This window comes from Salmo trutta, chromosome 40 (genome assembly GCF_901001165.1).
Source record: "Salmo trutta chromosome 40, fSalTru1.1, whole genome shotgun sequence".
Taxonomy (NCBI): Eukaryota; Metazoa; Chordata; class Actinopteri; order Salmoniformes; family Salmonidae; genus Salmo; species Salmo trutta.
In genome coordinates this window covers 11,444,029-11,468,096 of record NC_042996.1, presented here as the reverse complement: position 1 = coordinate 11,468,096, position 24,068 = coordinate 11,444,029, and the positions used below count along the sequence as shown (strand labels likewise).

At 44.8% G+C, this 24,068-nt stretch overlaps 2 protein-coding genes across 2 annotated transcripts in view; both read left to right on the top strand.

Annotated features, from left to right (window-relative positions):
- The window catches only part of LOC115180608 (FYVE, RhoGEF and PH domain-containing protein 6), a 28,370-nt gene extending 8,179 nt beyond the window's left edge, over nucleotides 1–20,191 (top strand). The window contains exons 3-20 of the mRNA XM_029742831.1: nucleotides 1,525–1,642; nucleotides 4,561–4,628; nucleotides 4,782–4,812; nucleotides 8,277–8,428; nucleotides 8,586–8,742; nucleotides 9,005–9,092; nucleotides 15,533–15,583; nucleotides 15,702–15,760; nucleotides 15,861–15,932; nucleotides 16,044–16,112; nucleotides 16,301–16,384; nucleotides 16,471–16,550; nucleotides 16,704–16,806; nucleotides 16,988–17,131; nucleotides 17,293–17,395; nucleotides 17,564–17,790; nucleotides 17,904–18,052; nucleotides 18,253–20,191. Of these exons, the coding sequence (XP_029598691.1) occupies nucleotides 1,525–1,642; nucleotides 4,561–4,628; nucleotides 4,782–4,812; nucleotides 8,277–8,428; nucleotides 8,586–8,742; nucleotides 9,005–9,092; nucleotides 15,533–15,583; nucleotides 15,702–15,760; nucleotides 15,861–15,932; nucleotides 16,044–16,112; nucleotides 16,301–16,384; nucleotides 16,471–16,550; nucleotides 16,704–16,806; nucleotides 16,988–17,131; nucleotides 17,293–17,395; nucleotides 17,564–17,790; nucleotides 17,904–18,052; nucleotides 18,253–18,289 (1,792 nt within the window). The 3' untranslated portion in view covers nucleotides 18,290–20,191. The remainder of the gene's footprint in view (nucleotides 1–1,524; nucleotides 1,643–4,560; nucleotides 4,629–4,781; nucleotides 4,813–8,276; nucleotides 8,429–8,585; nucleotides 8,743–9,004; nucleotides 9,093–15,532; nucleotides 15,584–15,701; nucleotides 15,761–15,860; nucleotides 15,933–16,043; nucleotides 16,113–16,300; nucleotides 16,385–16,470; nucleotides 16,551–16,703; nucleotides 16,807–16,987; nucleotides 17,132–17,292; nucleotides 17,396–17,563; nucleotides 17,791–17,903; nucleotides 18,053–18,252) is intronic.
- Nucleotides 20,192–22,074: 1,883 nt separating this feature from the next.
- Nucleotides 22,075–23,500, top strand: LOC115180276 (NADH dehydrogenase [ubiquinone] 1 alpha subcomplex subunit 12). Its single transcript, XM_029742236.1, has 4 exons — nucleotides 22,075–22,215; nucleotides 22,534–22,616; nucleotides 22,840–22,927; nucleotides 23,195–23,500. The coding sequence occupies exons 1-4, from the start codon at nucleotides 22,127–22,129 to the stop codon at nucleotides 23,367–23,369; spliced, it is 435 nt and encodes a 144-aa protein (XP_029598096.1). The 5' UTR covers nucleotides 22,075–22,126; the 3' UTR covers nucleotides 23,370–23,500.
- The last annotated feature ends 568 nt before the right edge of the window (nucleotides 23,501–24,068 follow it).

Below are 24,068 nucleotides of genomic sequence, written 5' to 3'. Positions count from 1 at the left end.
CTCTCTCTCCTTCTCCTTCTCCCTCCCTCCCTCCCACTCTCTTGCTCTCGCTTTCTCATCTCTTCCTGTTCCTCTCCCATATCTCTCCCGTTCCCTCTCTCTCTGCCATCTCTCTCTCCCATCTCTCTTTCAGTTTCTCGCTCTCTCTCCTATTCTCAGTAAACCGCTTTTCGATTGACTCAACGTAATTTCATATTTTGCTGCTGTATTGGACAGGAAAATATTTGCGTGTGTGGATGGGTGAATGGACTGGACACGGTCCTTGCTAACAAGAGTCAGGCCTCCCAACTCACTGTAATCACATCCTCATTCAAGTGTTCTTGTGTGTGTGTGTGTGTGTGTGTTTACCTCATATATCAAAAGGCAGTTGTGTGGGTGCAGTTGTGTGGGTGCAGTTGTGTGGGTGCAGTGCAGACCAGTATTTTGCTAAGCCACTTTGGGGCCATGAGAGAAAGGCGGTCAGTCAGATTACAGGACGGGTATATAGAAGGGCAGGTGAAGGGGAATATTAGACGCAGGAGTTCAGCAGTAAAGAGCAGTATGCAACAGTTCCACATATATCTAGCTGCCCAGATCTGGTACTCCAGTTGGATAATATTAGTGTTTATCTTTCACTGTGTGATTTTATGTGTGCTTCATCGTTTGAAAGATGCTTGCATTTGTGCATGCTTGTGTGTGTGCGTGCGTGCTTGCATGCATGTGTGTATGTGTGTGCCGTTGTGGTTATTTGAAAGAGTGTGTATTTGTGTCGTGAATCTGTAGTGTTTCCCAAGCATCTGAGCCTGTTCAGTTTATGTAACTAGCCTCAGGCAGTAAACAAGAGGCGCTCTGTGCCTGACCCAGTGTGCAGGAAGTCCTGTCTATGGAGTGAGAGAGGAAGAGAAAGAGAGAGTGAAAGAATGGGAGAAAAGAGAGAAAGATGGGGGTAGGGAAGAGAAACAGGGTATAGAGGGAAGAAGGAGAGACAAGCGTAGAGGGAAAGAGGGGTAGCTGAGAGAGAGGGCAAGGGACAGACAAAGTAGTCAAAATAAAGAGAGTGACAGTGTCTTATGTGTCCTCCAGATTAGAAAGTAGACAGTACTTTGGGTTTGTTTGGTTCAAAATCCAGCTGTGATAACATCTCCTGGAAAGGCTGTGAAGCCAAGATGAAAACATTAGTGGCACAAACACGTTGCTACTTGTGCCACTCAGCAGACAGACCTGTATCAGCTGACTGAAGAGCAGGCTGGTGCCCAGCTGCCAGCAGACAAGGCTGGCTGTGGAGTCTTCATGGCAACTATGTTTACCTGAGTACAGCTGTGGACAAAGTATTGACATCCGTGTTTCAGGCTGGTGATCATCCGAGTCCCATGGCTATAGAGACATCGTGCCAATTACTGTTCCCATAAAACATTCAAAAGGCCATTCAGAAGTGTGTGTACGTGGTATGCTTGCATGGATATACTGTATGTGTAAGTGCACACACACTCTGGCTGATAGCCATGAGGATAATGCGGTGACCGGGACTTCCTGTTTTGCCTGCAGGGGCTGGCATGGATTGGACGATGCTCACTCTGAGGAGGAAGTCCACAGCTCTGACGAGGATGACAACAGCTCCACCTCCAGCAAGGAGCACCTGGAGCTGTCAGAAGAAGACAGACAGGTAGCTATCTTTAATACACACACACACATCCTTATGTGGTTGTTATTAACTGGTGATGGTCACACCATCTGCAACACTGGCTCAGGAGGACGCGCTTGTACCACACACACCCAGATACACAGTGGAGGTGGCGGCCTTGTCAATAAGGTTACGGTAGGGCTCTTTAGATGTGTTTGCTCTGGTAGGTCCTATGGCCATGCAGTGAGGCGTGAGGGATAACAGAGGGGATGTTACTGAGCCAGAGTAACGACAGCGATGACAGGTGGTATAACAGGAAGGATATTGGCAGGCGTAACACGAGTGATAACGACACCATCGGACAAAATGGGTGCTGGGCACAGGGCTCTATGAAGGAAAGAAAGGCAGGCGGGGACATCACACTGCCTGCGTGTGATGGAGCTGTCATTCTGTCTCGGGGGGGTCAGACATCGAGGATTTAGGGGGCAGGAATAACTCTGAAACTCCTGTCTGACCCTATGCATGATACTCTAAAACAGCGCTTCTTAAAGTATGGGGTCGCGTACCTGTTAATTGTGGGTCGCGACGTAAATGTATAATTATTGCATTAATTACAGGAATTGATTTGGCCAAGTGCAACTGCGCTCTCTGCTCAGTTTGGCAGCTGCGCGAGTGGGAGAGGTAGAGGGGGATGCCCGTGTTCTTCGCGGTTTACCGGATCTTTTTGCTGTGGTTCAAACCACTGACTTGTTATTCCCACTCGCCATCACTCACCGCTGTCATGAAATGGACTCACGCTAGTCACAAGTTCTGACTGAGCTCAATCGTCATGAAACGGATATACGGCGATGACTTTGTCTCTTTCATCCCAACTTTGAGAAATAACGAGGAGCGCCCACAATGTGTTTTGTGTGGGGAAGTGCTTAGTAATGAGTCTCTCAAAACCCACAAATGTAATAAAACGACACGTCCTGACCAAACATCCACAGCATGACGGTAAACTCAGGGAGTTCTTTCAGAACAGGGCAGAATGTTTCAGGAAACAGTGCTTCCACAGTGGAAAAGTAAGTCAACTAACAAGGCACTGTTGTCATTTATTAATAACAGGTGATGATAAGCAGAAATAAAGGAGCACTATCTCTCATAGTAGTATATGTGAGTTTATCTTTCAAACAATCCCCTGGCCTTGTAACGTCAACCAGCTAATAGCTAACGTTAGCCAAAGACAGCTAACTAGTTACTGGTAGTGCAACCCTAAGAAACAGTACAGATAAAGATGAAAAATTCAGGCCCACTGTACGTTTTACTGTAGACATTATTGTTGAAAACAAGTATAGGTTGGGGCTGTTACAAGTAATACTTTTTATTCTGAACTGGAATAAACTGTTTGAAGAAAGATTATTTTGGGGGCAAACACTCACAGTTCTGGGTTGCTCATCTGCAGCAAGAAGGGGTCTCCTGCCTGACTGAGAAAGCAGTAGATGTTCTGATCCAGTTTGGCACCACATAACTATGCGAGTCAGGGTTCTCAAGTACAGAAACAGTGTCAATGCTGAGCATGACTTCAGTGTTGCACTGTCAGAAACTGAGCCCAGAATAGACATGTTTGTTGAAAACTTCAACCAGCCACAGACCTCTCATTAGGACTGTGTGTGTGTTTTCTGGTCTACATCTGTGTGATGTGATATATCAGTTTATTCCAGTTCAGAATAAAAAATATGTATTTTAACAGCAACAGTTCCAACCTAGACTTTCTATCAACAATCATTTATACAGTAAGATGTAGAGTAGGCCTGAATTGTTTTATCTGTACTGTTACTGAGTTTTGCACGATCAAAAAGCCTGTGTGTGTGTGTGTGTGTTCTGTTATACATCTGTGTGATGTGATCAATCCGTTTATTCCAGTTCAGAATTAAATGATTTATTGTATTTTAACTGCAACAGTTCCAACCTAGACAGATATATAAGAGTGTTTTTAAAAGATTAATGGGTCTTTCATTGTTATTTGTTTTTGTCTATATTGCTTTTTTTTTTGGCATAAGGGCAATGAAATGTACCGATGTTTACGTATAGTTGCATATGTTCCTAAGCTTGGGTCCCAGGAAAACACTGGGTCCCAGGCAGAAAAAGTTTAAGAACCCCTGCTCTAAAAGCCTGTGTCTGTAACAGACAAAAACACGAGCACACGCACACACAATTAGGAGCAGGAGGCCCCTTCAGTCACGCAAGGGCAAGGCCGCTGTCCAAATGAAGACCGCCTCATTTCCACCCCAGACCACTCACTATCAGACTGAAAGAGAGAGCGAGGGAGGGAGAGTGCAGAGGACAGAGAAGATAGCTGAAGTGGATAGAGAGTAGCGAGGGAGGGAGAGTGCAGAGGACAGAGAAGATAGCTGAAGTGGATAGAGAGTAGCGAGGGAGGGAGAGTGCAGAGGACAGAGAAGATAGCTGAAGTGGATAGAGAGTAGCGAGGGAGGGAGAGTGCAGAGGACAGAGAAGATAGCTGAAGTGGATAGAGAATAGCGAGGGAAAGAGACGTGTCAAACGGCACCTCTGCTTTCGGACATAATCTCTGTTGAGTGTCTGTTTAGAAACAGCAAATGAGCAGATTATTGTGCCTATGCATACTATAGCAGGACAGTCAGATGGTGGGCTGCAGTGACCTTGTAAGTGGAAGTATGTCTGTACCGTTTAGAATATGGCTAGCCAGCTTTTTACACTACATGGACTGAATGCTGTGCTTTTCTCTGTCTATCTGTCTTTCTGTCTGACTATCTGTCTGACTCTCCTGTCTGTCTGTCTGTCTGTCTGTCTGTCTGTCTGTCTGTCTGTCTGTCTGTCTGTCTGTCTGTCTGTCTGTCTGGCTGTCTGTCTGTCTTTCTGTCTGACTCTCTGTCTGTCTGTCTGTCTGTCTGTCTGTCTGTCTGTCTGTCTGTCTGTCTGTCTGTCTGTCGTTCCAGCAGGAGGATGAGGTGAAGAGGAAAAAGGTGGTGCATATCGCCCAGGAGATCATGAGCTCTGAGAAAGTGTGAGTACCCGAGACACACACACACACACACACACACACCCAATCAATGACTTTATCATGAGAATATACCACGGAATCTTTCCTTTTAGTTTAGCGGTGGGTGTGTTTTTTTTGTCATATATAATGTTTTACACCCATCTCCTCTCCCTCCAGGTTTGTGGACGTCCTGAAGCTTCTTCACATAGTAAGTATCAGTTAAGCCCCTGGGCTTTTGATGAGCACCATATCTGTGTGTTATCTGTGTGTTACCTGTGTGTTATCTGTGTGTTGTCTGTGTGTTCAGTGGTGTTACTCAGCAAGCCTTCAGACTAGCTGAGCTGTGTTGCCTTTCTCCCCAGCCCCTGAGGCAGCAGTACTCAGCCGTGGAGTTGTCTCTGGTAGAACTGTTGTTGTTGTTCCACTTAGCAGGATCAGTGATAAACACTGAGACTCACATTTTCTAAATCATAAACGGAGCTAAGGAGTCAAGCATGTGTTGCTAGTTTCAACTTTCAAGTGGTGGATTTATAGAGTGGAAACATAGGCTAGAGTTGTTTCATTATATTTAATTACCGGCTAGCTAGCTCACTACTCCTGCCTGGTGGGTGGAATACCGTCCCTGCTCTGTGCCTGTAGGGGTGAAAAGTGGAGCAGGTAACCGTGACGACAGAGCTGGGTGCGTTGATGTTGGTCTCAGGGGGAGGTGACAGGTGTGTGTGGGATCTCTGATGAGTGTTGTTAACTCGCTGTGGTGGTGTTGTGGTGATTAATGGACTGGTCTGGTCTACTGGGCAGTGCTGGGCTGTGTCAGGCTGAGGTGGTCAACTGTACCAGCTAGGTCAAGCTGTCCTGGGCTCTTAAAAAGGATTTGATTTTGCAGCGGAAGATAGACTGTGTGTTGGATTTCAATGTTTTTTTTATTTAAAGGAAAAATGCTTTAATCCAGCCTTTATTTGTCTCGCATAGCCTAGTCTCTAAAATCTCTCTAAACCCACAATTTGTCTGAGACGGCCGCAGGGTCGACATTAGATTTCCTCTTGGGAGTGGCTTTCAGACTGCCCGAAAGGGGAATTGCAGGTACACACACACGCACACACACGCACACACACACACACACACACACACACACACACACACACACACACACACACACACACACACACACACACACACACACACACTCAGGGTCAAGTGTCCCTTTGTCTCTCCGCCTTAAACAGGACCCACTATGGGATTCATTTTGAGACGGAGAGAAAGAGAGATGAGAGAGAAAGAGGGGGGAGAGGGAGACTTAAAGAGGTCAAATCACATTCTCCAGTCTCCATGGCTGCCCCTGGCCACAGAACAGCTGCTTCCTGCAGTGAGTGAGTGGGTGGAGGACCCCCAGACATAGAAATGCCTCGGCTAATCCTGTGTGTGTGTGTGTGTGTGTGTGTGTGTGTGTGTGTGTGTGTGTGTGTGTGTGTGTGTGTGTGTGTGTGTGTGTGTGTGTGTGTGTGTGTGTGTGTGTGTGTCTGCTGTGTTTATTTTGGTTTCACACTTAAGTCCTCCCTTATACCCTATAGGATGGTTCTCATTTGATATGTTGTGTACAATAATGTGTTTCATTATATTTTGACTTGACTTTTGACATGTTTTCTAGGGATACAGTTGAAGTGGGAAGTTTACATACACCTTAGCCAAATACATTTAAACTCAGTTTTTCACAATTCCTGACATTTAATCCTAGTAAAAATTCCCTGTCTTAGGTCAGTTAGGATCACCACTTTATTTTAAGAATGTGAAATGTCAGAATAATAGTAGAGATAATGATTTGTTTCAGCTTTTATTTCTTTCATCACATTCCCAGTGGGTCAGAAGTTTACATACACTCAGTTATTATTTGGTAGCATTGCCTTTAAATTGTTTAACTTTAGTCAAACGTTACGGGAAGCCTTCCACAAGCTTCCCACAATAAATTGGGTGAATTTTGGCCCATTTCTCCTGACAGAGCTGGTGTAACTGAGTCAGGTTTGTAGGCCTCCTTGCTCGCACAGTTCCGCCCACAAATTTTCTATAGGATTGAGGTCAGGGCTTTGGGATGGCCACTCCATACCTTGACTTTGTTGTCCTTAATCCATTTTGCCACAACTTTGGAAGTATGCTTTGGGTCATTGTCCATTTGGAAGACCCATTTGTGGCAAAGCTTTAACTTCCTGACTGATGTCTTGAGATGTTGCTTCAATGTAACCACATCATTTTCCATCCTCATGATGCCATCCAGTTTGTGAAGTGCACCAGTCCCTCCAGCAGCAAAGCACCCCCACAACATGATGCTGCCACCCCCGTGCTTCATGGTTGGGATGGTGTTCTTCGGCTTGCAAGCCTCCCCCTTTTTCCTCCAAACATAACGATGGTCAGTATGGCCAAAAAGTTATATTTTTGTTTCATCAGACCAGAGGACATTTCTCAAAAAATTACAATCTCTGTCCCCATGTGCAGTTGCAAACCGTAGTCTGGCTTTTTTATGGCGGTTTTGGAGCAGTGGCTTCTTCCTTGCTGAGCGGCCTTTCAGGTTATGTCAATATAGGACTTGTTTTACTGTGGATATAGATACTTTTGTACCGGTTTCCTCCAGCATCTTCACAAGTTTCTTTGCTGTTGTTCTGGGATTGATTTGCACTTTTCGCACCAATGTACGTTCATCTCTAGGAGACAGAACGCGTCTCCTTCCTGAGCGGTATAACAGCTGCGTAGTGCCATGGTGTTTATACTTGTGTACTATTGCTTGTACAGATGAACGTGGTACCTTCAGGCGTTTGGAAATTGCTCCCAAGGATAAACCAGACTTGTGACTAATTTCTTTTGATTTTCCCATGATGTCAAGCAAAGAGGCACTGAGTTTGAAGGTAGGCCTTGAAATACATCCACAGGTACACCTCTAATTAACTCAAATGATGTCAGTTAGCCTATCAGAAGCTTCCAAAGCCATGACATAATTTTCTGGAATTTTCCAAGCTGTTTAAAGGCACAGTCAACTGAGTGTATGAAAACTTCTGACCCACTGGAATTGTGATACAGTGAATTATAAGTGAAATAATCTGTCTGTAAACAATTGTTGGAAAAATTACTTGTGTCATGCACAAAATAGATATCCTAACCGACTTGACAAAACTATAGTTTGTTAACAAGAAATTTGTGGAGTGGTTTAAAAACAAGTTTTATTGACTCCAACCTAAGTGTATGTAAACTTCTGACTTCAACGGTACATGTTTCGGTCCTTCACACTGCAGCTGTGTGTGTTTTATTGTGGGTGTGTGACCGTGTTCACCAGGACATTGGGACCATGCCCTGGTTGTCTCACCACTTCCTTCCACCTGGATGTGTGTGTTGGCTCACTGGGCAGTGTGAGAGTGCTGACTCAGTTGTGTGTGTGTGTGTGTATGATGCAGAGGGACACATGTTTATGAGGTGATAACCAGGTGTTCCTGTGCGGTACTGTGTAACTCCTCTCCGCCCTGCAGCTGTGTGTGTGTGTGTGTGTGTGTGTGTGTGTGTGTGTGTGTGTGTGTGTGTGTGTGTGTGTGTGTGTGTGTGTGTGTGTGTGTTAATTAGTCTCCCACCACTCTGTTGTCGCTGTGTCAGTTCCATTCATTCGTCTGTCAGCATTAACCCCCTCCCTCCCTGCAGGATTTCCGGGACGCAGTTGCCAAGGCGACGCGTCAGAATGGCAAGGCAGTGGTTGAAGAGCGTATTCTAACCCAGATCCTCTACTACCTGCCTCAATTATACCAGCTCAACCGAGACCTGCTCCGGGAGCTAGAGGAGAGGGTGGCCCGCTGGTACGCATCCACACCATCGTTATCAGCACCAGAGATACAAACCTCAACTGACCATGCCAAGCTGTGGACAGCTGATCTCAGACCAGACCACAATGACCATCTCCCTCCCTCTGCCTCTCTTCCCCTTGCGCCTCTCACCTCTCTCTCTGCTGTGTAGGGGGGACCACCAGAGGCTGGCAGACATCTTTGTTCAGAAGGGGCCGTACCTGAAGATGTACTCCACCTACATCCGGCAGTTTGACAACAACGTGGCTATGCTGGACGAACAGTGTAGGAAAAACCCTGGCTTCGCCGCTGTAGTCCGGGAGTTTGAGGTAAACAGCTGTGTGTGTGTGTGTGTGTGTGTGTGTGTGTGTGTGTGTGTGTGTGTGTGTGTGTGTGTGTGTGTCATAGGAAGTTCCTATCCGCATAGTTGATGATAGAGTGGTAGAATATGTGTGGGTGTTTAGATGTAACAAGCCAGACATAGTCTGGAGACTACATTAGCGCCAAGGATGTGGAGCTAGATTTGTGTATGTATACTGTTAATACTGTATGCAAATGTCTGTGTGACAATTCTCCTGTACTCTGTCCCAGATGAGTCCTAGATGTGCCAGCCTGGCTCTGAAGCACTACCTGCTGAAACCTGTACAGAGAATCCCCCAGTATCAGCTTCTGCTCACAGGTACACACACATACACACACGGGGGGTTACTGGAAATGCAGGGGTGCTGTGTTGAAGAGTCTATATCGGTCTGCTAATACAGGACTAAATGTATTTGACTGTTTACCAGCATTTGTAACTTGAGTCTGATAATTATCTGTACTGAACAGTTAGTATGATAATACTTCTGGAATATAAAAATACTTGCCTGATATACATTTTCCAGTTTAAAAAAAAATACTTTGCAAATGCAACTTATTTCTATGTGAAAACTGAAATGGTCGATTCATTACTTTTCCATTTTAGTAGACGCTCTTATCCAGAGCAACTTACAGTAGTGAGCTCATACATTTTCAATCAAACCCACAATCCTGGCAATGTAAGTTCCTTGCTCTACAAACTGAGCCACATCATCACGTCATCACAAACCACTTGATGTCTCAATGTACTCAATTACTGTATTGTCCATTGTTTTTCTTCATGCTGATAGAAAGTCTACTGGTACAAACCTAGATGACCAGCCTATGTACAATACAGTAATGTACATTTACAGTAAGTGGTTTGTAAGGATGGTAAATTAATACTGTATAAAAAGTGGTTGTTTTCCATATTATTTGATCAAGAAAACGTCAACTCACCAACATTACAACCAGGAATACGACTTTCCCGAAGCGGATCCACTGTTTGGTCCACCACCCAGGACAATGGATCGGATCCCAGCCAGCGACCCAAAACAACGGCACCGCAGACGGAGCGGTCTTCTGGTCAGGCTCCGTAGACGGGCACATCACGCACCGCTCCCGAGCATACTACTCGCCAATGTCCAGTCTCTTGACAACAAGGTAGACGAAATCCGAGCAAGGGTTGCCTTCCAGAGAGACATCAGAGACTGTAACGCTCTTTGTTTCACGGAAACATGGCTCACTCGGGATACGTCATCAGAGTCGGTACAGCCACCTGGCTTCTTCACGCATCGCGCCGACAGAAACAAACATCTCTCTGGTCAGAAGACGGGCGGGGGTGTATGCCTTATGATTAACGAGACGTGGTGTGATCATAACAACATACAGGAACTCAAGTCCTTTTGTTCACATGACCTAGAATACAAGCCGTGTAGCTATTCCCTCCGCAAGGCAATCAAACAAGCTAAGCGTCAGTATAGAGACAAAGTACAGTCGTGGCCAAAAACTTTGAGAATGACGCAAATATTAATTTCCACAAAGTTTGCTGCTTCAGTGTCTTTAGATATTTTTGTCAGATGTTACTATGGAATACTGAAGTATAATTACAAGCATTTCATAAGTGTCAAAGGCTTTTATTGACAATTACATGAAGTTGATGCGAAGAGTCAATATTTGCAGTGTTGACCCTTCTTTTTCAAGACCTCTGCAATCCGCCCTGGCATGCTGTCAATTAACTTCTGGGCCACATCCTGACTGATGGCAGCCCATTCTTGCATAATAAATGCTTAGAGTTTGTCAGAATTTGTGGGGTTTTGTTTGTCCACCCGCCTCTTGAGGATTGACCACAAGTTCTCAATGGGATTAAGGTCTGGGAAGTTTCCTGGCCATGCACAAAAATATTTATGTTTTGTTCCCTGAGCCACTTAGTTATCACTTTTGCCTTATGGCAAGGTGCTCCATCATGCTGGAAAAGGCATTGTTCGTCACCAAACTGTTCCTGGATGGTTGGGAGAAGTTGCTCTTGGAGGATGTGTTGGTACCATTCTTTATTCATGGCTGTGTTCTTAGGCAAAATTGTGAGTGAGACCACTCCCTTGGCTGAGAAGCAACCCACACATGAATGATCTCAGGATGCTTTACTGTTGGCATGACACAGGACTGATGGTAGCGCTCACCTTGTCTTCTCCGGACAAGCTTTTGTCCGGATGCCCCAAACAATCGGAAAAGGGATTCATCAGACAAAATTACTTTACCCCAGTCCTCAGCAGTCCAATCCCTGTATCTTTTGCAGAATATCAGTCTGTCCCTGATGGTTTTCCTGGAGAGAAGTGGCTTCTTTGCTGCCCTTCTTGACACCAGGTCATCCTCCAAAAGGCTTCGCCTCACTGTGCATGCAGATGCACTCACACCTGCCTGCTGCCATTCCTGAGCAAGCTCTGTACTGGTGGTGCCCCGATCCCACAGCTGAATCAACTTTTGGAGACGGTGCTAGCGCTTGCTGGACTTTCTTGGGCGCCCTGAAGCTTTCTTCACAACAATTGAACCGCTCCCCTTGAAGTTCTCCGATAGATGGTTGATTTAGGTGCAATCTTACTGGCAGCAATATCCTTGCCTGTGAAGCCCTTTTTGTGCAAAGCAATGATGACGGCACGTGTTTCCTTGCAGGTAACCATGGTTGACAGAGGAAGAACAATGATTCCAAGCACCACCCTCTTTTTGAAGCTTCCAGTCTGTTATTCGAACTCAATCAGCATGACAAAGTGATCTCCAGCCTTGTCCTCGTCAACACTCACACCTGTGTTAACGAGAGAATCACCGACATGATGTCAGCTGGTCCTTTTGTGGCAGTGCTGAAATGCAGTGGAAATGTTTTTGCAATTAACGGCAATTCATCAGATCACTCTTCATAGCATTCTGGAGTATATGCAAATTGCCATCATAAAAACTGAGGCAGCAGACTTTGTGAAAATTAATATTTGTGTCATTCTCAAAACTTTTGGCCACGACTGTGGAGTCGCAACTCAACGGCTCAGACACGAGAGGTATGTGGCAGGGTCTACAGTCAATCACGGACTACAAAAGGAAAACCAGCCCCGTCGCGGACCACGATGTCTTGCTCCCAGACAAACTAAACAACTTCTTTGCTCTGAGGACAATTCAGAGCCACCGACACGGCCCGCTACCAAAACCTGCGGGCTCTCCTTCACTGCAGCCAACGTGAGTAAAACATTTAAACGTGTTAACCCTCGCAAGGCTGCAGGCCCAGATGGCATCCATAGCCGCGTCCTCAGAGCATGCGCAGACCAGCTGGCTGGTGTGTTTACGGACATATTCAATCAATCCTTATCCCAGTCTGCTGTTCCCACATGCTTCAAGAGGGCCACCATTGTTCCTGTTCCCAAGAAAGCGAAGGTAACTGATCTAAATGACTATCGCCCCGTAGCACTCACTTCCGTCATCATGAAGTGCTTTGAGAGACTAGTCAAGGACCATATCACCTCCACCCTACCTGACACCCTAGACCCACTCTAATTTGCTTACCACCCCAATAGGTCCACAGACGATGCAATCTCAATCACACTGCACACTGCCCTAACCCATCTGGACAAGAGGAATACCTATGTAAGAATGCTGTTCATCGACTACAGCTCAGGTGAGGGCCCTCGGAGTCTGGTGTCAGGAAAATAACCTCACACTCAATGTCAACAAAACAAAGGAGATGATCGTGGACTTCAGGAAACAGCAGAGGGAGCAGCCCCCTATCCACATCGACGGGACAGTAGTGGAGAAGGTAGAAAGTTTTAAGTTCCTCGGCGTACACATCACGGACAGACTGAAATGGCCCACCCACACAGACAGCGTGGTGAAGAAGGCGCAGCAGCGCCTCTTCAACCTCAGGAGGCTGAAGAAATTCGGCTTGTCACCAAAAACACTCACAAACTTTTACAGATGCACAATCAAGAGCATCCTGTCGGGCTGTATCACCGCCTGGTGCCGTCAACTGCTCCGCCCACAACCATAATTCTCTCCAGAGGGTAGTGAGGTCTGCACAACGCATCACCGGGGGCAAACTACCTGCCCTCCAGGGCACCTACACCACCCGATGTTACAGGAAGGCTAAAAAAATCATCAAGGACAACAACCACCTGAGCCACTGCCTGTTCACCCCGCTATCATCCAGAAGGCGAGGTCAGTACAGGTGCATCAAAGCTGGGACCGAGAGACTGAAAAACAGCTTCTATCTCAAGGCCATCAGACTGTTAAACAGCCATCACTAACATTGAGTGGCTGCTGCCAACATACTGACTCATCTCTAGCCACTTTAATAATGAATAAATGTATCACTAGCCACTTTAAACAATGCCACTTTATACACTGCTCAAAAAATAAAGGGAACACTTAAACAACACATCCTAGATGTGAATGAAATAAATAATCTTATTAAATACTTTTTTCTTTACATAGTTGAATGTGCTGACAACAAAATCACACAAAAATAATCAATGGAAATCCAATTTATCAACCCATGGCGGTCTGGATTTGGAGTCACACTCAAAATTAAAGTGGAAAACCACACTACAGGCTGATCCAACTTTGATGTAATGTCCTTAAAACAAGTCAAAATGAGGCTCAGTAGTGTGTGTGGCCTCCATGTGCCTGTATGACCTCCCTACAACGCCTGGGCATGCTCCTGATGAGGTGGCGGATGGTCTCCTGAGGGATCTCCTCCCAGACCTGGACTAAAGCATCTGCCAACTCATGGACAGTCTGTGGTGCAATGTGGCGTTGGTGGATGGAGTGAGACATGATGTCCCAGATGTGCTCAATTGGATTCAGGTCTGGGGAAAAGGGCGGGCCAGTCCATAGCATCAATGCCTTCCTCTTGCAGGAACTGCTGACACACTCCAGCCACATGAGGTCTAGCATTATCTTGCATTAGGAAGAACCCAGGGCCAACCGCACCAGCATATGGTCTCACAAGGGGTCTGAGGATCTCATCTCGGTACCTAATGGCAGTCAGGCTACCTCTGGCGAGCACATGAAGGGCTGCGCGGCCCCCCAAAGAAATGCCACCCCACACCATGACTGACCCACCGCCAAACCGGTCATGCTGGAGGATGTTGCAGGCAGCAGAACGTTCTCCACGGCGTCTCCAGACTCTGTCACGTCTGTCACATGTGCTCAGTGTGAACCTGCTTTCATCTGTGAAGAGCACAGGGCGCCAGTGGCGAATTTGCCAATCTTGGTGTTCTCTGGCAAATGCCAAACGTCCTGCACGGTGTTGGGCTGTAAGCACAACCCCCACCTGTGGACGTCGGGCCCTCATACCACCCTCATGGAGTCTGTTTCTGACTGTTTGAGCAGACACATGCACATTTGTGGCCTGCTGGAGGTCTTTTTGCAGGGCTCTGGCAGTGCTCCTCCTTGCACAAAGGCGGAGGTAGCGGTCCTGCTGCTGGGTTGTTGCCCTCCTACGGCCTCCTCCACGTCTCCTGATGTACTGGCCTGTCTCCTGGTAGTGCCTCCATGCTCTGGACACTACGCTGACAGACACAGCAAACCTTCTTGCCACAGCTTGCATTGATGTGCCATCCTGGATGAGCTGCACTACCTGAGCCACTTGTGTGGGTTGTAGACTCCGTCTCATGCTACCACTAGAGTGAAAGCACCGCCAGCATTCAAAAGTGACCAAAACATCAGCCAGGAAGCATAGGAACTGAGAAGTGGTCTGTGGTCACCACCTGCTGAACCACTCCTTTATTGGGGGTGTCTTGCTTAGTGCCTATAATTTCCACCTGTTGTCTATTCCATTTGCACAACAGCATGTGAAATTTATTGTCAATCAGTGTTGCTTCCTAAGTGGACAGTTTGATTTCACAGAAGTGTGATTGACTTGGAGTTACATTGTGTTGTTTAAGTGTTCCCTTTATTTTTTTGAGCAGTGTATAATGTTTACATACCCTACATTACTCATCTCATATGTATATACTGTACTCTATACCATCTACTACATCTTGCCTATGCCGTTCGGCCATCGCTCATTCATATATTTTTATGTACATATTCTTATTCATTCCTTTACACTTGTGTGTATAAGGTAGTTGTTGTGAAATTGTTAGGTTAGATTACTTGTTAGATATTACTGCATGGTCGGAACTAGAAGCACAAGCATTTCGCTACACTCGCATTAACATCTGCTAACCATGTGTATGTTACCAATAAAATTTGATTTGATTTTGATTGATTTGGATGTTTTGTGTCTTTGCTCATGACTTTGCACCTTTTGATGGAAGTGTTTGAGGACAGGGTTTTGTTCTTTCTGGATTCCATTAGAATGACTATAGCAGAGAAAGGGACAGGGTAACAACTCTTACAATTCCAACTATTGAATACTGCAATATACTGTTCTTAATCAAATTAAATTATACAAGTACCTTTTTTTCCCAAAGTAGAGATTTTTTTGCCCGTGCTACAGAAGTCTATATGGATCCGATAATACTAGTAGAGGCACAGTGCACTACTTTTGTGTTCATTTGTATTTTATTTTCAGGGGGTGTTGCAGCACCTTCAGCACCCCTACTTCCCGCGGCTATGGTGCTGTGGAATCCCATGGAGCCCGCACTATTTAGTGCACCAGCAACACTCTGCCACCTAGTGGACACAGAGTGTAACAGCAGACACAGTTCTCTACATGTATAAACTGGTTATGTAAAACATAGTGTTTATAGCATGATTTAGTGTGATCTGGGACTGATGTAACTTCCTGCTCTTCTACAGATTATCTGAAGAACCTTCCTGAGGACTCGTCTGACTACAAAGACACGCAGGGTGAGTGGAACAATGTTGATCAGGCTGTGTGTGACAATGTCCAGTGTGATGCCATTCTCTCTCACAGACACTCTCACAGACACTCTCTCACAGCATGTTAATCATGTTGACCTTACAGCTGCTCTGGGCATAGTGAAGGAGGTGGCCAACCATGCCAACGACATCATGAAACAAGGGGTGAGACGTCACACCATGTCCATCCTCATGAGAATTCGGCCAATGGCATCCCATTGCGTTATCTCTGACCCCGGTCTGTCTGTCTGTCTCTATCTTTCAGGATAACTTTCAGAAGCTGATGCACATTCAGTACAGTCTGAACGGACAGCATGAGATTGTTCAGCCGGGCAGGGTGAGTGTCCAGCACTATGACACGCACCCACACACACACACACACACACACACACACACACACACACACACACCTGTGATCTCATCTGTTGTGATCACTTCTTGTCCCCAGGTGTTTCTTAAGGAGGGCACTCTGATGAAGCTGTCCAGGAAGGTCATGCAGCCACGGATGTTCTTCCTGGTGAGTACTGACTGATGCCCCCAGGGTAGTGGGGGTCTCATTGTGATACCTGACCCGTTACTGTTACAGTTCTGTAGTTTATTTAGAGTCTGGCTTAGTTCACTTCCAACACAGTCTGTAGACCAGAACATTACCCCCTGAGTATCTGTATGTTGATGTGGCGGGTGTATCTGTCTCTCTCTCTCTAGTTCAATGACACTCTTCTGTACACCACTCCAGTTCAGTCTGGTCAGTATAAACTCAACAGCATGCTCTCTCTGGCGGGCATGAAGGTGAGTACAGGCAGGGCTGAACACACATTTACCCTGGACAAAACTCTTCTAAAGTCTCATCTAAAACCTTTGTTTTTTGTGTTCAGGTGAGTAAGCCCAGTCAGGAGGCGTATCAGAATGAACTGAACATTGAGAGTGTGGAGCGTTCCTTCATCCTGTCTGCCAGGTGAGTACCTGCTCACTGACACACCTGAACTCCTGAAGGTGGTGCCTAACATTATGGACATTCTGATGAGTTACCCTTCTAATTGGTTGTGGGGAAAGTTCTAATGGCTTTTGATTGGTTACAGAAGTTTCTGTTGTTGTTTCTGCCTGGCAGCTCGGCCACAGAGAGAGATGAGTGGCTGGCGGCCATCGCCACGGCGATAGACGACCACACCAGGAAGAAGATCACCTTCATCTCCAGCCGGAGTCAGGAGGAGGTGAGGCAGTGTGTGTGCGCGCGTGTGTTTTGTGAGTGAGCATGCACGTGCTTGTAGCATGTATAGTTCCAACTCATTCAACTGACTGAATATGGGTACACCCCGACCCCACTGTTACCATAGTCAGTATAATTTTGCTTCAATCCACTTGTAATGGCTATGTCCATCTCTCTCTGTGTAGGCTGATGGTGTGTGTGACAGTGGGGCTCCGCTGGGTTCTAAGGCCCCTATCTGGATCCCAGACCTGAGGGCCACAATGTGTATGGTCTGTACCTGTGAGTTCACCCTCACCTGGAGACGCCACCACTGCCGAGCCTGCGGGAAGGTAAGGACAGGACAAGGGCCCTAGTTTACAATGGTTCACTACTATACTCCATAGTGTGTGTGTGTGTGTGTGTGTGTGTGTGTGTGTGTGTGTGTGTGTGTGTGTGTGTGTGTGTGTGTGTGTGTGTAGTGGTTTCCTCACTCACTGTGTGTGTATTGCAGGTGGTGTGTCAGACGTGCTCGTCCAGTAAGTTCTATTTAGAGTACTTGAAGAACCAGCCAGCTCGTGTGTGTGACCACTGCTTCGTCAAGCTACAGGAGAACAGTATGCGTCTTTTACATGAATACATATGAAATATTAAAGTATTTGGGCTATTTAAAATATTAAAAATGGAATGAATTTAAGTTAAGTCATGACTTAAACCCTGTATTGTTTGTTATTGTGAATTCAGTATGTATGTCAGAGGGTGCTTTGTGTTCGTGTGTTTCCTAGGTGACCGTGTTGCTTCTGGGGCGCTGTCTCCTACTGGCAGATCTGGGGGATTCTCTTTCTCCAGGAAACAGAAGAAGATCCCAGCTGCTCTCAAAGAGGTGTCTGCAAACACAGAGAACTCCTCCATGAGTGGCTACCTACAGAGGTCAAAGGGCAACAAGAAGCAATGGAAGAGGCTATGGTTCGTCATCAAGAACAAAGTCTTGTACACCTACGCCGCCAGCGAGGTAACACACCTACGCCACTCTAGTCACAAACACACATTTGTGCATTGTGCCGGTATGCGTGTGTGTGTGTGTGTGTGTGGGTGTGTGACATGTGTGTCTCTCCCTATTTCCAGGACGTAGCTGCTCTAGAGAGCCAGCCTCTGCTAGGCTTCTTCCTGCGGGAGGAGAAGTGTGGCCCTTTCCAGAAGCTGCAGTTTAAACTGTACCACAAAAACACCCTGTTCTATATCTTCAAGGCTGACGACATCCCCACTGCACAGAGGTACTGGAAATTCCCTTTGGTTTAGGGATCAATAGAGTATTCATCAACCAGGAGGGGACCAAGCTGTAACAGATAACTGGAGCGTGGGAGGGGGAAAGCATTCATATAGTTATTTTATCAATATAACGTTTATTGATGAGTTTGTTTTTTCCCAGGTACCAATACAATAAAGTTCGTTGTGTTTCTCAATTTTCTCTCAGGTGGATAGAGGCTTTCCAGGAGGCCATGATTCTTTAACACCTAAACCAGTCAGCTCATGTCCTTCCCCTGGAGGCAGTTGAAGGACACCTTTTGATCCTTGACCTCTAGACACGTCAGGGGTCAGCAGCTCAGGAAGCACTCCCCACACACCGAGCCATGCCACCCCGAGCCCTGATGAACCGGTCCGGCTGCCTGCCAGGAGACCCCAGAGTCCCAGTGGTGTGAAGAGCAGACATCATTGTCTTTCTGGTGGAAATATGGACTTTGTGTCAGCTCTACATTACATTCATTGTAAATGTTGGGATCCGTTGAAAATGTGCCCTTGGCCAAATCACCATGCTTCCAGTGGAGTTCTGAGGTTATGGGCATGTTGAGCCTCATAGGCTGCATATCTATCTGCTCTGGATCTTAGATGGAACCGTTATGTGTCACAGCTGTGGGTCAAAGGTCATGTCCTGAAGCGTGTGTGTGTGGAAGTGTTAACAAAATTATTGTCTGTGGACAGCCTGCTACCTTATACAGGGAGGCCATGGTCCACAAAAAGCCTCGAGAGTCATTGAAAATGATTTGATGTAAATTGCTATTGATTTACATGACCCTTGAAAAGTTAAAGGATTTTGTTATTTTCTTTGGGAAATGTAACATATTGTAAGAAAAGTTTAAACTCAAATATTGATGAATTCTGGAAATTGGAATGGTGATTAGAGTGGGAACCTTGCATGATGGGATGGAAACCAGTTACAAAGAAGGGTGAGAAAGCAGTGCATTCTCTCTGAGTTGGGAAGCTTCTCTGGTGCACTGCAGGTGGTTGGATTCAACTGTGAAAAACAGGGTGCCACAGAGACACAGGAGATGAGCATTTTGCTCCTTAGAAATATAGCAAAATTACAGGAGTCGTTTTATATTGTTATTCTCTGTTAGTCTTAACTCAGTACATCTACCACATGTATAATGCAGTATACTGGATAAAACTGGAAATGGCATAAGTGTCAATATTTTACTACACAACCTATAGAACAAATGCATTTTTAAAGAGTGTTTGTTAGACTCAGAAGCAGTGCTTGGGTAATATGTAGAACTGGGAGAGTAAAATGTACCTTTTTTTGTGTGTAAAAGTCGAGAGCTAATATTTATATAGAACTGTACATTTCTCACTGTCCATAATTATGTGATTTTAGAAATATGATTTATTTGACAACGGATACTATCTTTGTCACTTTTGTAGTAAGAAGTAGCTACCTTTTTTATTGTATGCCATGATGGTTGTAAAAGCACGTGCTGTAACAATGCCTCACTAGTTGGTTTTAAACTGGCACAACAGACTTGTTGGATTCATTAGGATTCCTCTTTTAATCCAGGCCTCGTTTGTATCATTTTTTTATTGAATAATTTAAAGTGGACAGATTACAAAATAATGTTTGTCTTTTGAGCTAGACATGGAATGGAGAATGAAATGTATCCCTTAGGAATTGCTCACTAGCAATAAAGCAACATCCAGACAGTGCCTTAAATATGCTCAATTATTTTGTAATAATATAAATACAGAAAACTGTATTTAATTATCTGGTGCATTGTTTTATTCATTTGAATTAGGATATTCTATTATCACAGTGACTACTTTGGCCGGCCCATCTGACATTAAACAGTGTAAATAACCATTATGTATTTAAATTGAAAGTTGTTTAGAGTTTACATTTAGTACTTCAAATGTACTAATCAGGTTGCACTACTACACCATTGTGGCAGGTGGCCTTATGGGAAGTGAAGTTTATAACACAGAGAAACATTAGGGATAACTCAAAACAGATAATATTTTATAGAGACTAAATGTCCCTCCATCCTTATACACAATCACTAGAGAGCCATAGTGTCTCGTCTGTAAATAATATTTCTGCAGAACTGTCAGGCACCACTTTTTAATAAAACCTCTGAAAGTGACTTTGCATCTTGACTTAATTTCATGCTTTGAGACATCAAAGGATGAGGGAGTTAGTAAATCTTTCCGCCTTAGATTACTGTCACTGAGTTATTTTATTGCATAGTACTGATTGATGTGTGGGTGCAGGCATGTCTTTGTGGGTGTGGATCTTTGCATGTGTTTGAGGTGCGAGTGTGTGTGTGTTTAAGTTTGACACTGATAAAGAAGTCTTCCTCGGCTGTCTTATTTCTGCTTTGAGCTCAGTGATCAAAGTGCTGTGTTGAGGGAGATAAGAGTATTTCAAAATATGACTCATATTTACCCCCAACTCCAACGCTCACTCTGTGGGTTTACTCAGCACTTTTCTTCCTCTGAATAAGATAATTCTGCATATGTACAGTGCCTTCAGAAAGTATTCATACCCCTTGATTTATTCCACATTTTGTTGTGTTACAGCCTGAATTCAAAATGGATTAAATAGCTTTTCTTTGGCAGGGGGGGATTTATTGAAAATGAAATACAGAAATATCTCATTTAAATGTGTATTCACACCCCTGAGTCAATACATATTAGAATCACCTTTGGCAGCGATTACAGCTGTGAGTCTTTCTGGGTAAGTCTCTAAGAGCTTTGCACACCTAGATTGTACAATATTTGCACATTATTCTTTTTAAAATTCTTCAAGCTCTGTCAAGTTGGTTGTTCATCATCGCAAGACAGCCATTTTCAAGTCTTGCCATAGATTTTCAAGCCGATTTAAGTCACACCTGACTCAGCCACTCAGGAACATTCAATGTCGTATTAGTAAGCAACTTGTCTTTTAGGTTATTGTCCTGCTGAAAGGTGAATTTGTCTCCCAGTTTCTGTTGGAAAACAGACTGAACCAGGTTTTCCTCTAGGATTTTGCATGTGCTTAGCTCTATTCTATTAATTTTTATCCTAAAAAAAACCCTTAGTCCTTACCGATGACAAGTATACCCATAACATGCTGTAACCACCATCATGCTTTAAAATATGACGAGTGGTACTCAGTGATGTGTTGTGTTGGATTTGCCCCAAACATAACGCTTCGTATTCAGGACATAAAGTTAATTTCTTTGCCACATTTTTGGCAGTTTTACTTTAGTGACTTATTGCACACAGGTTTGGTAATATTTTTATTCTGTACAGGCTTCCTTCTTTTCACTCTTTCATTTAGGTTAGTATTGTGGAGTAACTACAATGTTGTTGATCCTTCCTCAGTTTTCTCCTATCACATCCATTAAACTCTGTAACTGTTTAAAAGTCACCATTGGCCTTATGATGAAATCCCTGAGCAGTATCCTTCCTCTCCGGCAACTGAGTTAGGAAGGACGCCTGTATCTTTTTAGTGACTGGTGTATTGATAAACCATCCAAAGTGTAATGTTCAAATGGATATTCAATGTCTGTTTTTTTTACCTATCTACCAATAGGTGCCCTTCTTTGCGAGGCATTGGAAAACTTCCTTGGTCTTTGTGGTTAAATCTGTGTTTGAAATGCACTGCTCGACTGAGGGACCTTACAGATAATTGTATGTGTGGGGTACAGAGATGAGGTAGCTTCTAAATGATACTTCTATTTTAGTCATCACATTTTGCTCCCAAGTAAGATACACTTGAGACAAGACTGTTAGCATGGTTACATTATTATTATATATTTTTTTTACAATAGGTTACCCGCTTGTCATCAAATTGTTTCTAGTATTGAGACACTTCAAAATGGACAGTTAGGTGGTAGCATTGTATTACTACGGTTTACTTTACTCTGTCATCACAGAATAGAAGAAAAACAGTGCTTGAAACTGCTTGAAATGCTGTTCATAGACTAACTACTGTTAGACTTGAAACAATGGACGGAACTATTGTGGAACGGGAAGCGTTTCAGCACGAAAGTACAACAGTGTCCGTCCGTTACCCAAATCAGTCCCGTCTAAAAATGGCGGAGTATATACATGTCGTTCGAAGGGCTTTGGGACAGTTAGGAGGTCACGGTGGTGTGAAGGGCTTATTTGTTCAGTTATTCAGGTCAGTATTAGAGCGATATATTGTGTTTTGTAATCAATAGAGGTGGTTGTCGTTACTTTCAATGCATTTACTCTAGATAAATAAGTGTCCCTGGTCGACAGGCAACCTGCTAGCTAACTTGCTATCGTTAACTACTGTAGCTGGCTAAATTGGTAAACAAACGGATTCACTGCTCTTTTTAAAAGCTGTTTTAAGGCTTCTTGATTGTGTGATCTCTGACCTGTATCCGGTCTGACAAATTAGACATGGTGCTAGTGGATGGGCTAATGGACTAGCCAGCTAGTTATCTAACTTAGAGTGACTGTTATTTTGTTACAGGGCAAATGATGTGAAAACGGGAGCGCTGATTGGCGTGGACAAGTATGGAAACAAGTACTTTGAGGACACACGCTACTTTTTTGGTAAGGTTGAACAGAACTAAACCTCAGCTCACATTACCAGTAATGGCCTTAGGCTATGTACTGCAGTGACAATCATCATATTATCTTTGAATGTAGTCAGCAAATATAATATTTTTCATATGGAGTTGATTGGTCAGACTGTGGGGAAATCAAGTAGTAGAAGTGGGGTAGAGGGCTGTTCAAAGACCTGTAGTGTACTCAGAGTAACACCTCTCCTTTTCAGGTCGTCACCGCTGGGTGATCTACACGACGGAGATGAATGGAAAGAACACCATGTGGGAGGTGGATGGCAGCATGGTGCCCGCTGAATGGTAAATACATCTTACTTGGTTTGACACAGGTGGAGTTGCCTCTATCTCAGTGACTGGGCCATTACCATGTTGGAGATACTGGCCTTCATAGTAAAATCCTGACATAAAGTTCTGAATATGGAATTGTCACAGATCTGGGTGGTACTCATTGAGTTGATGTACTGGTGTCTTAATTGTGTTTTTACATTCTAAGAACCTTCTATTGATGAACTAGCCAATTGATGAAATGAGAACCTGATGCTAACTCCCAATCTTAAATCTCCTCAGGCATCGCTGGCTGCACTGTATGACAGACAACCCCCCTACCACACACCCTCCTACGCCCAAGAAGTTCCTGGCGGAGGTCCACCAGTTCAACGTGAGTGGTTCGGCCCAGGCGTACGTGCCCTACTCCACCACCCGCAAGAAGATCCACGAGTGGGTGCCCCCAAAGGCTCAGTGACCCTGCTGTGACCCGACCTGACCTTCAACCTCTGACCCGTGACCTTGTTCTGTAAATGATGAGTGTGATTTCCTGTGTGTGCGTTCACCAGCACATCTTTGCTTCTAAATAAAATCTAATCTATATGGACACTGGTGATGACTCAGTCCTTATGTGTGAAACTGTGGGTTGTTATGTCACTAGTGACTTGTTGGCTGACTAATGACCAGCTCTCCACAAGTCTGACATAAAAATGTTAGCAACATGAGTTTGTTCGAGAGGTTTTTTAAGACTGACTGAGACTGGCCCATTGTTGAGGGGCAGATTATGAGGTAATGTTTCTCTGAGGGTGTTAGATTGTGTTGCAGACAGCAGGATATTGCTGAGCTGAGAAAAGGCTGCAGTATTTCACGTGGGGGTACTAGGAGCATGTCTGATCAGATGACCATCACATCAGGGTGATATTGTGGGCAGGGTGTTGTCACATTCACACAGGCAGACAGACACTCCCAGCTCCAGTCCCTCTGTCCTCTCGGGGATTCTGCTGTGCTATGAGAGGTGAGTTAACTCTTCTCGGCTTGTGGTCCATGCTGGACTACTGACTGAAGGTATAAATTATATCAAAGCCATTTGCAATATATAAGAGCAGTGTTTCTCAATCCAGTACTGATCTGTGAGTTGGTAGACAATTTTCGAATGTGAAAGTCCAGTTAAGACCAT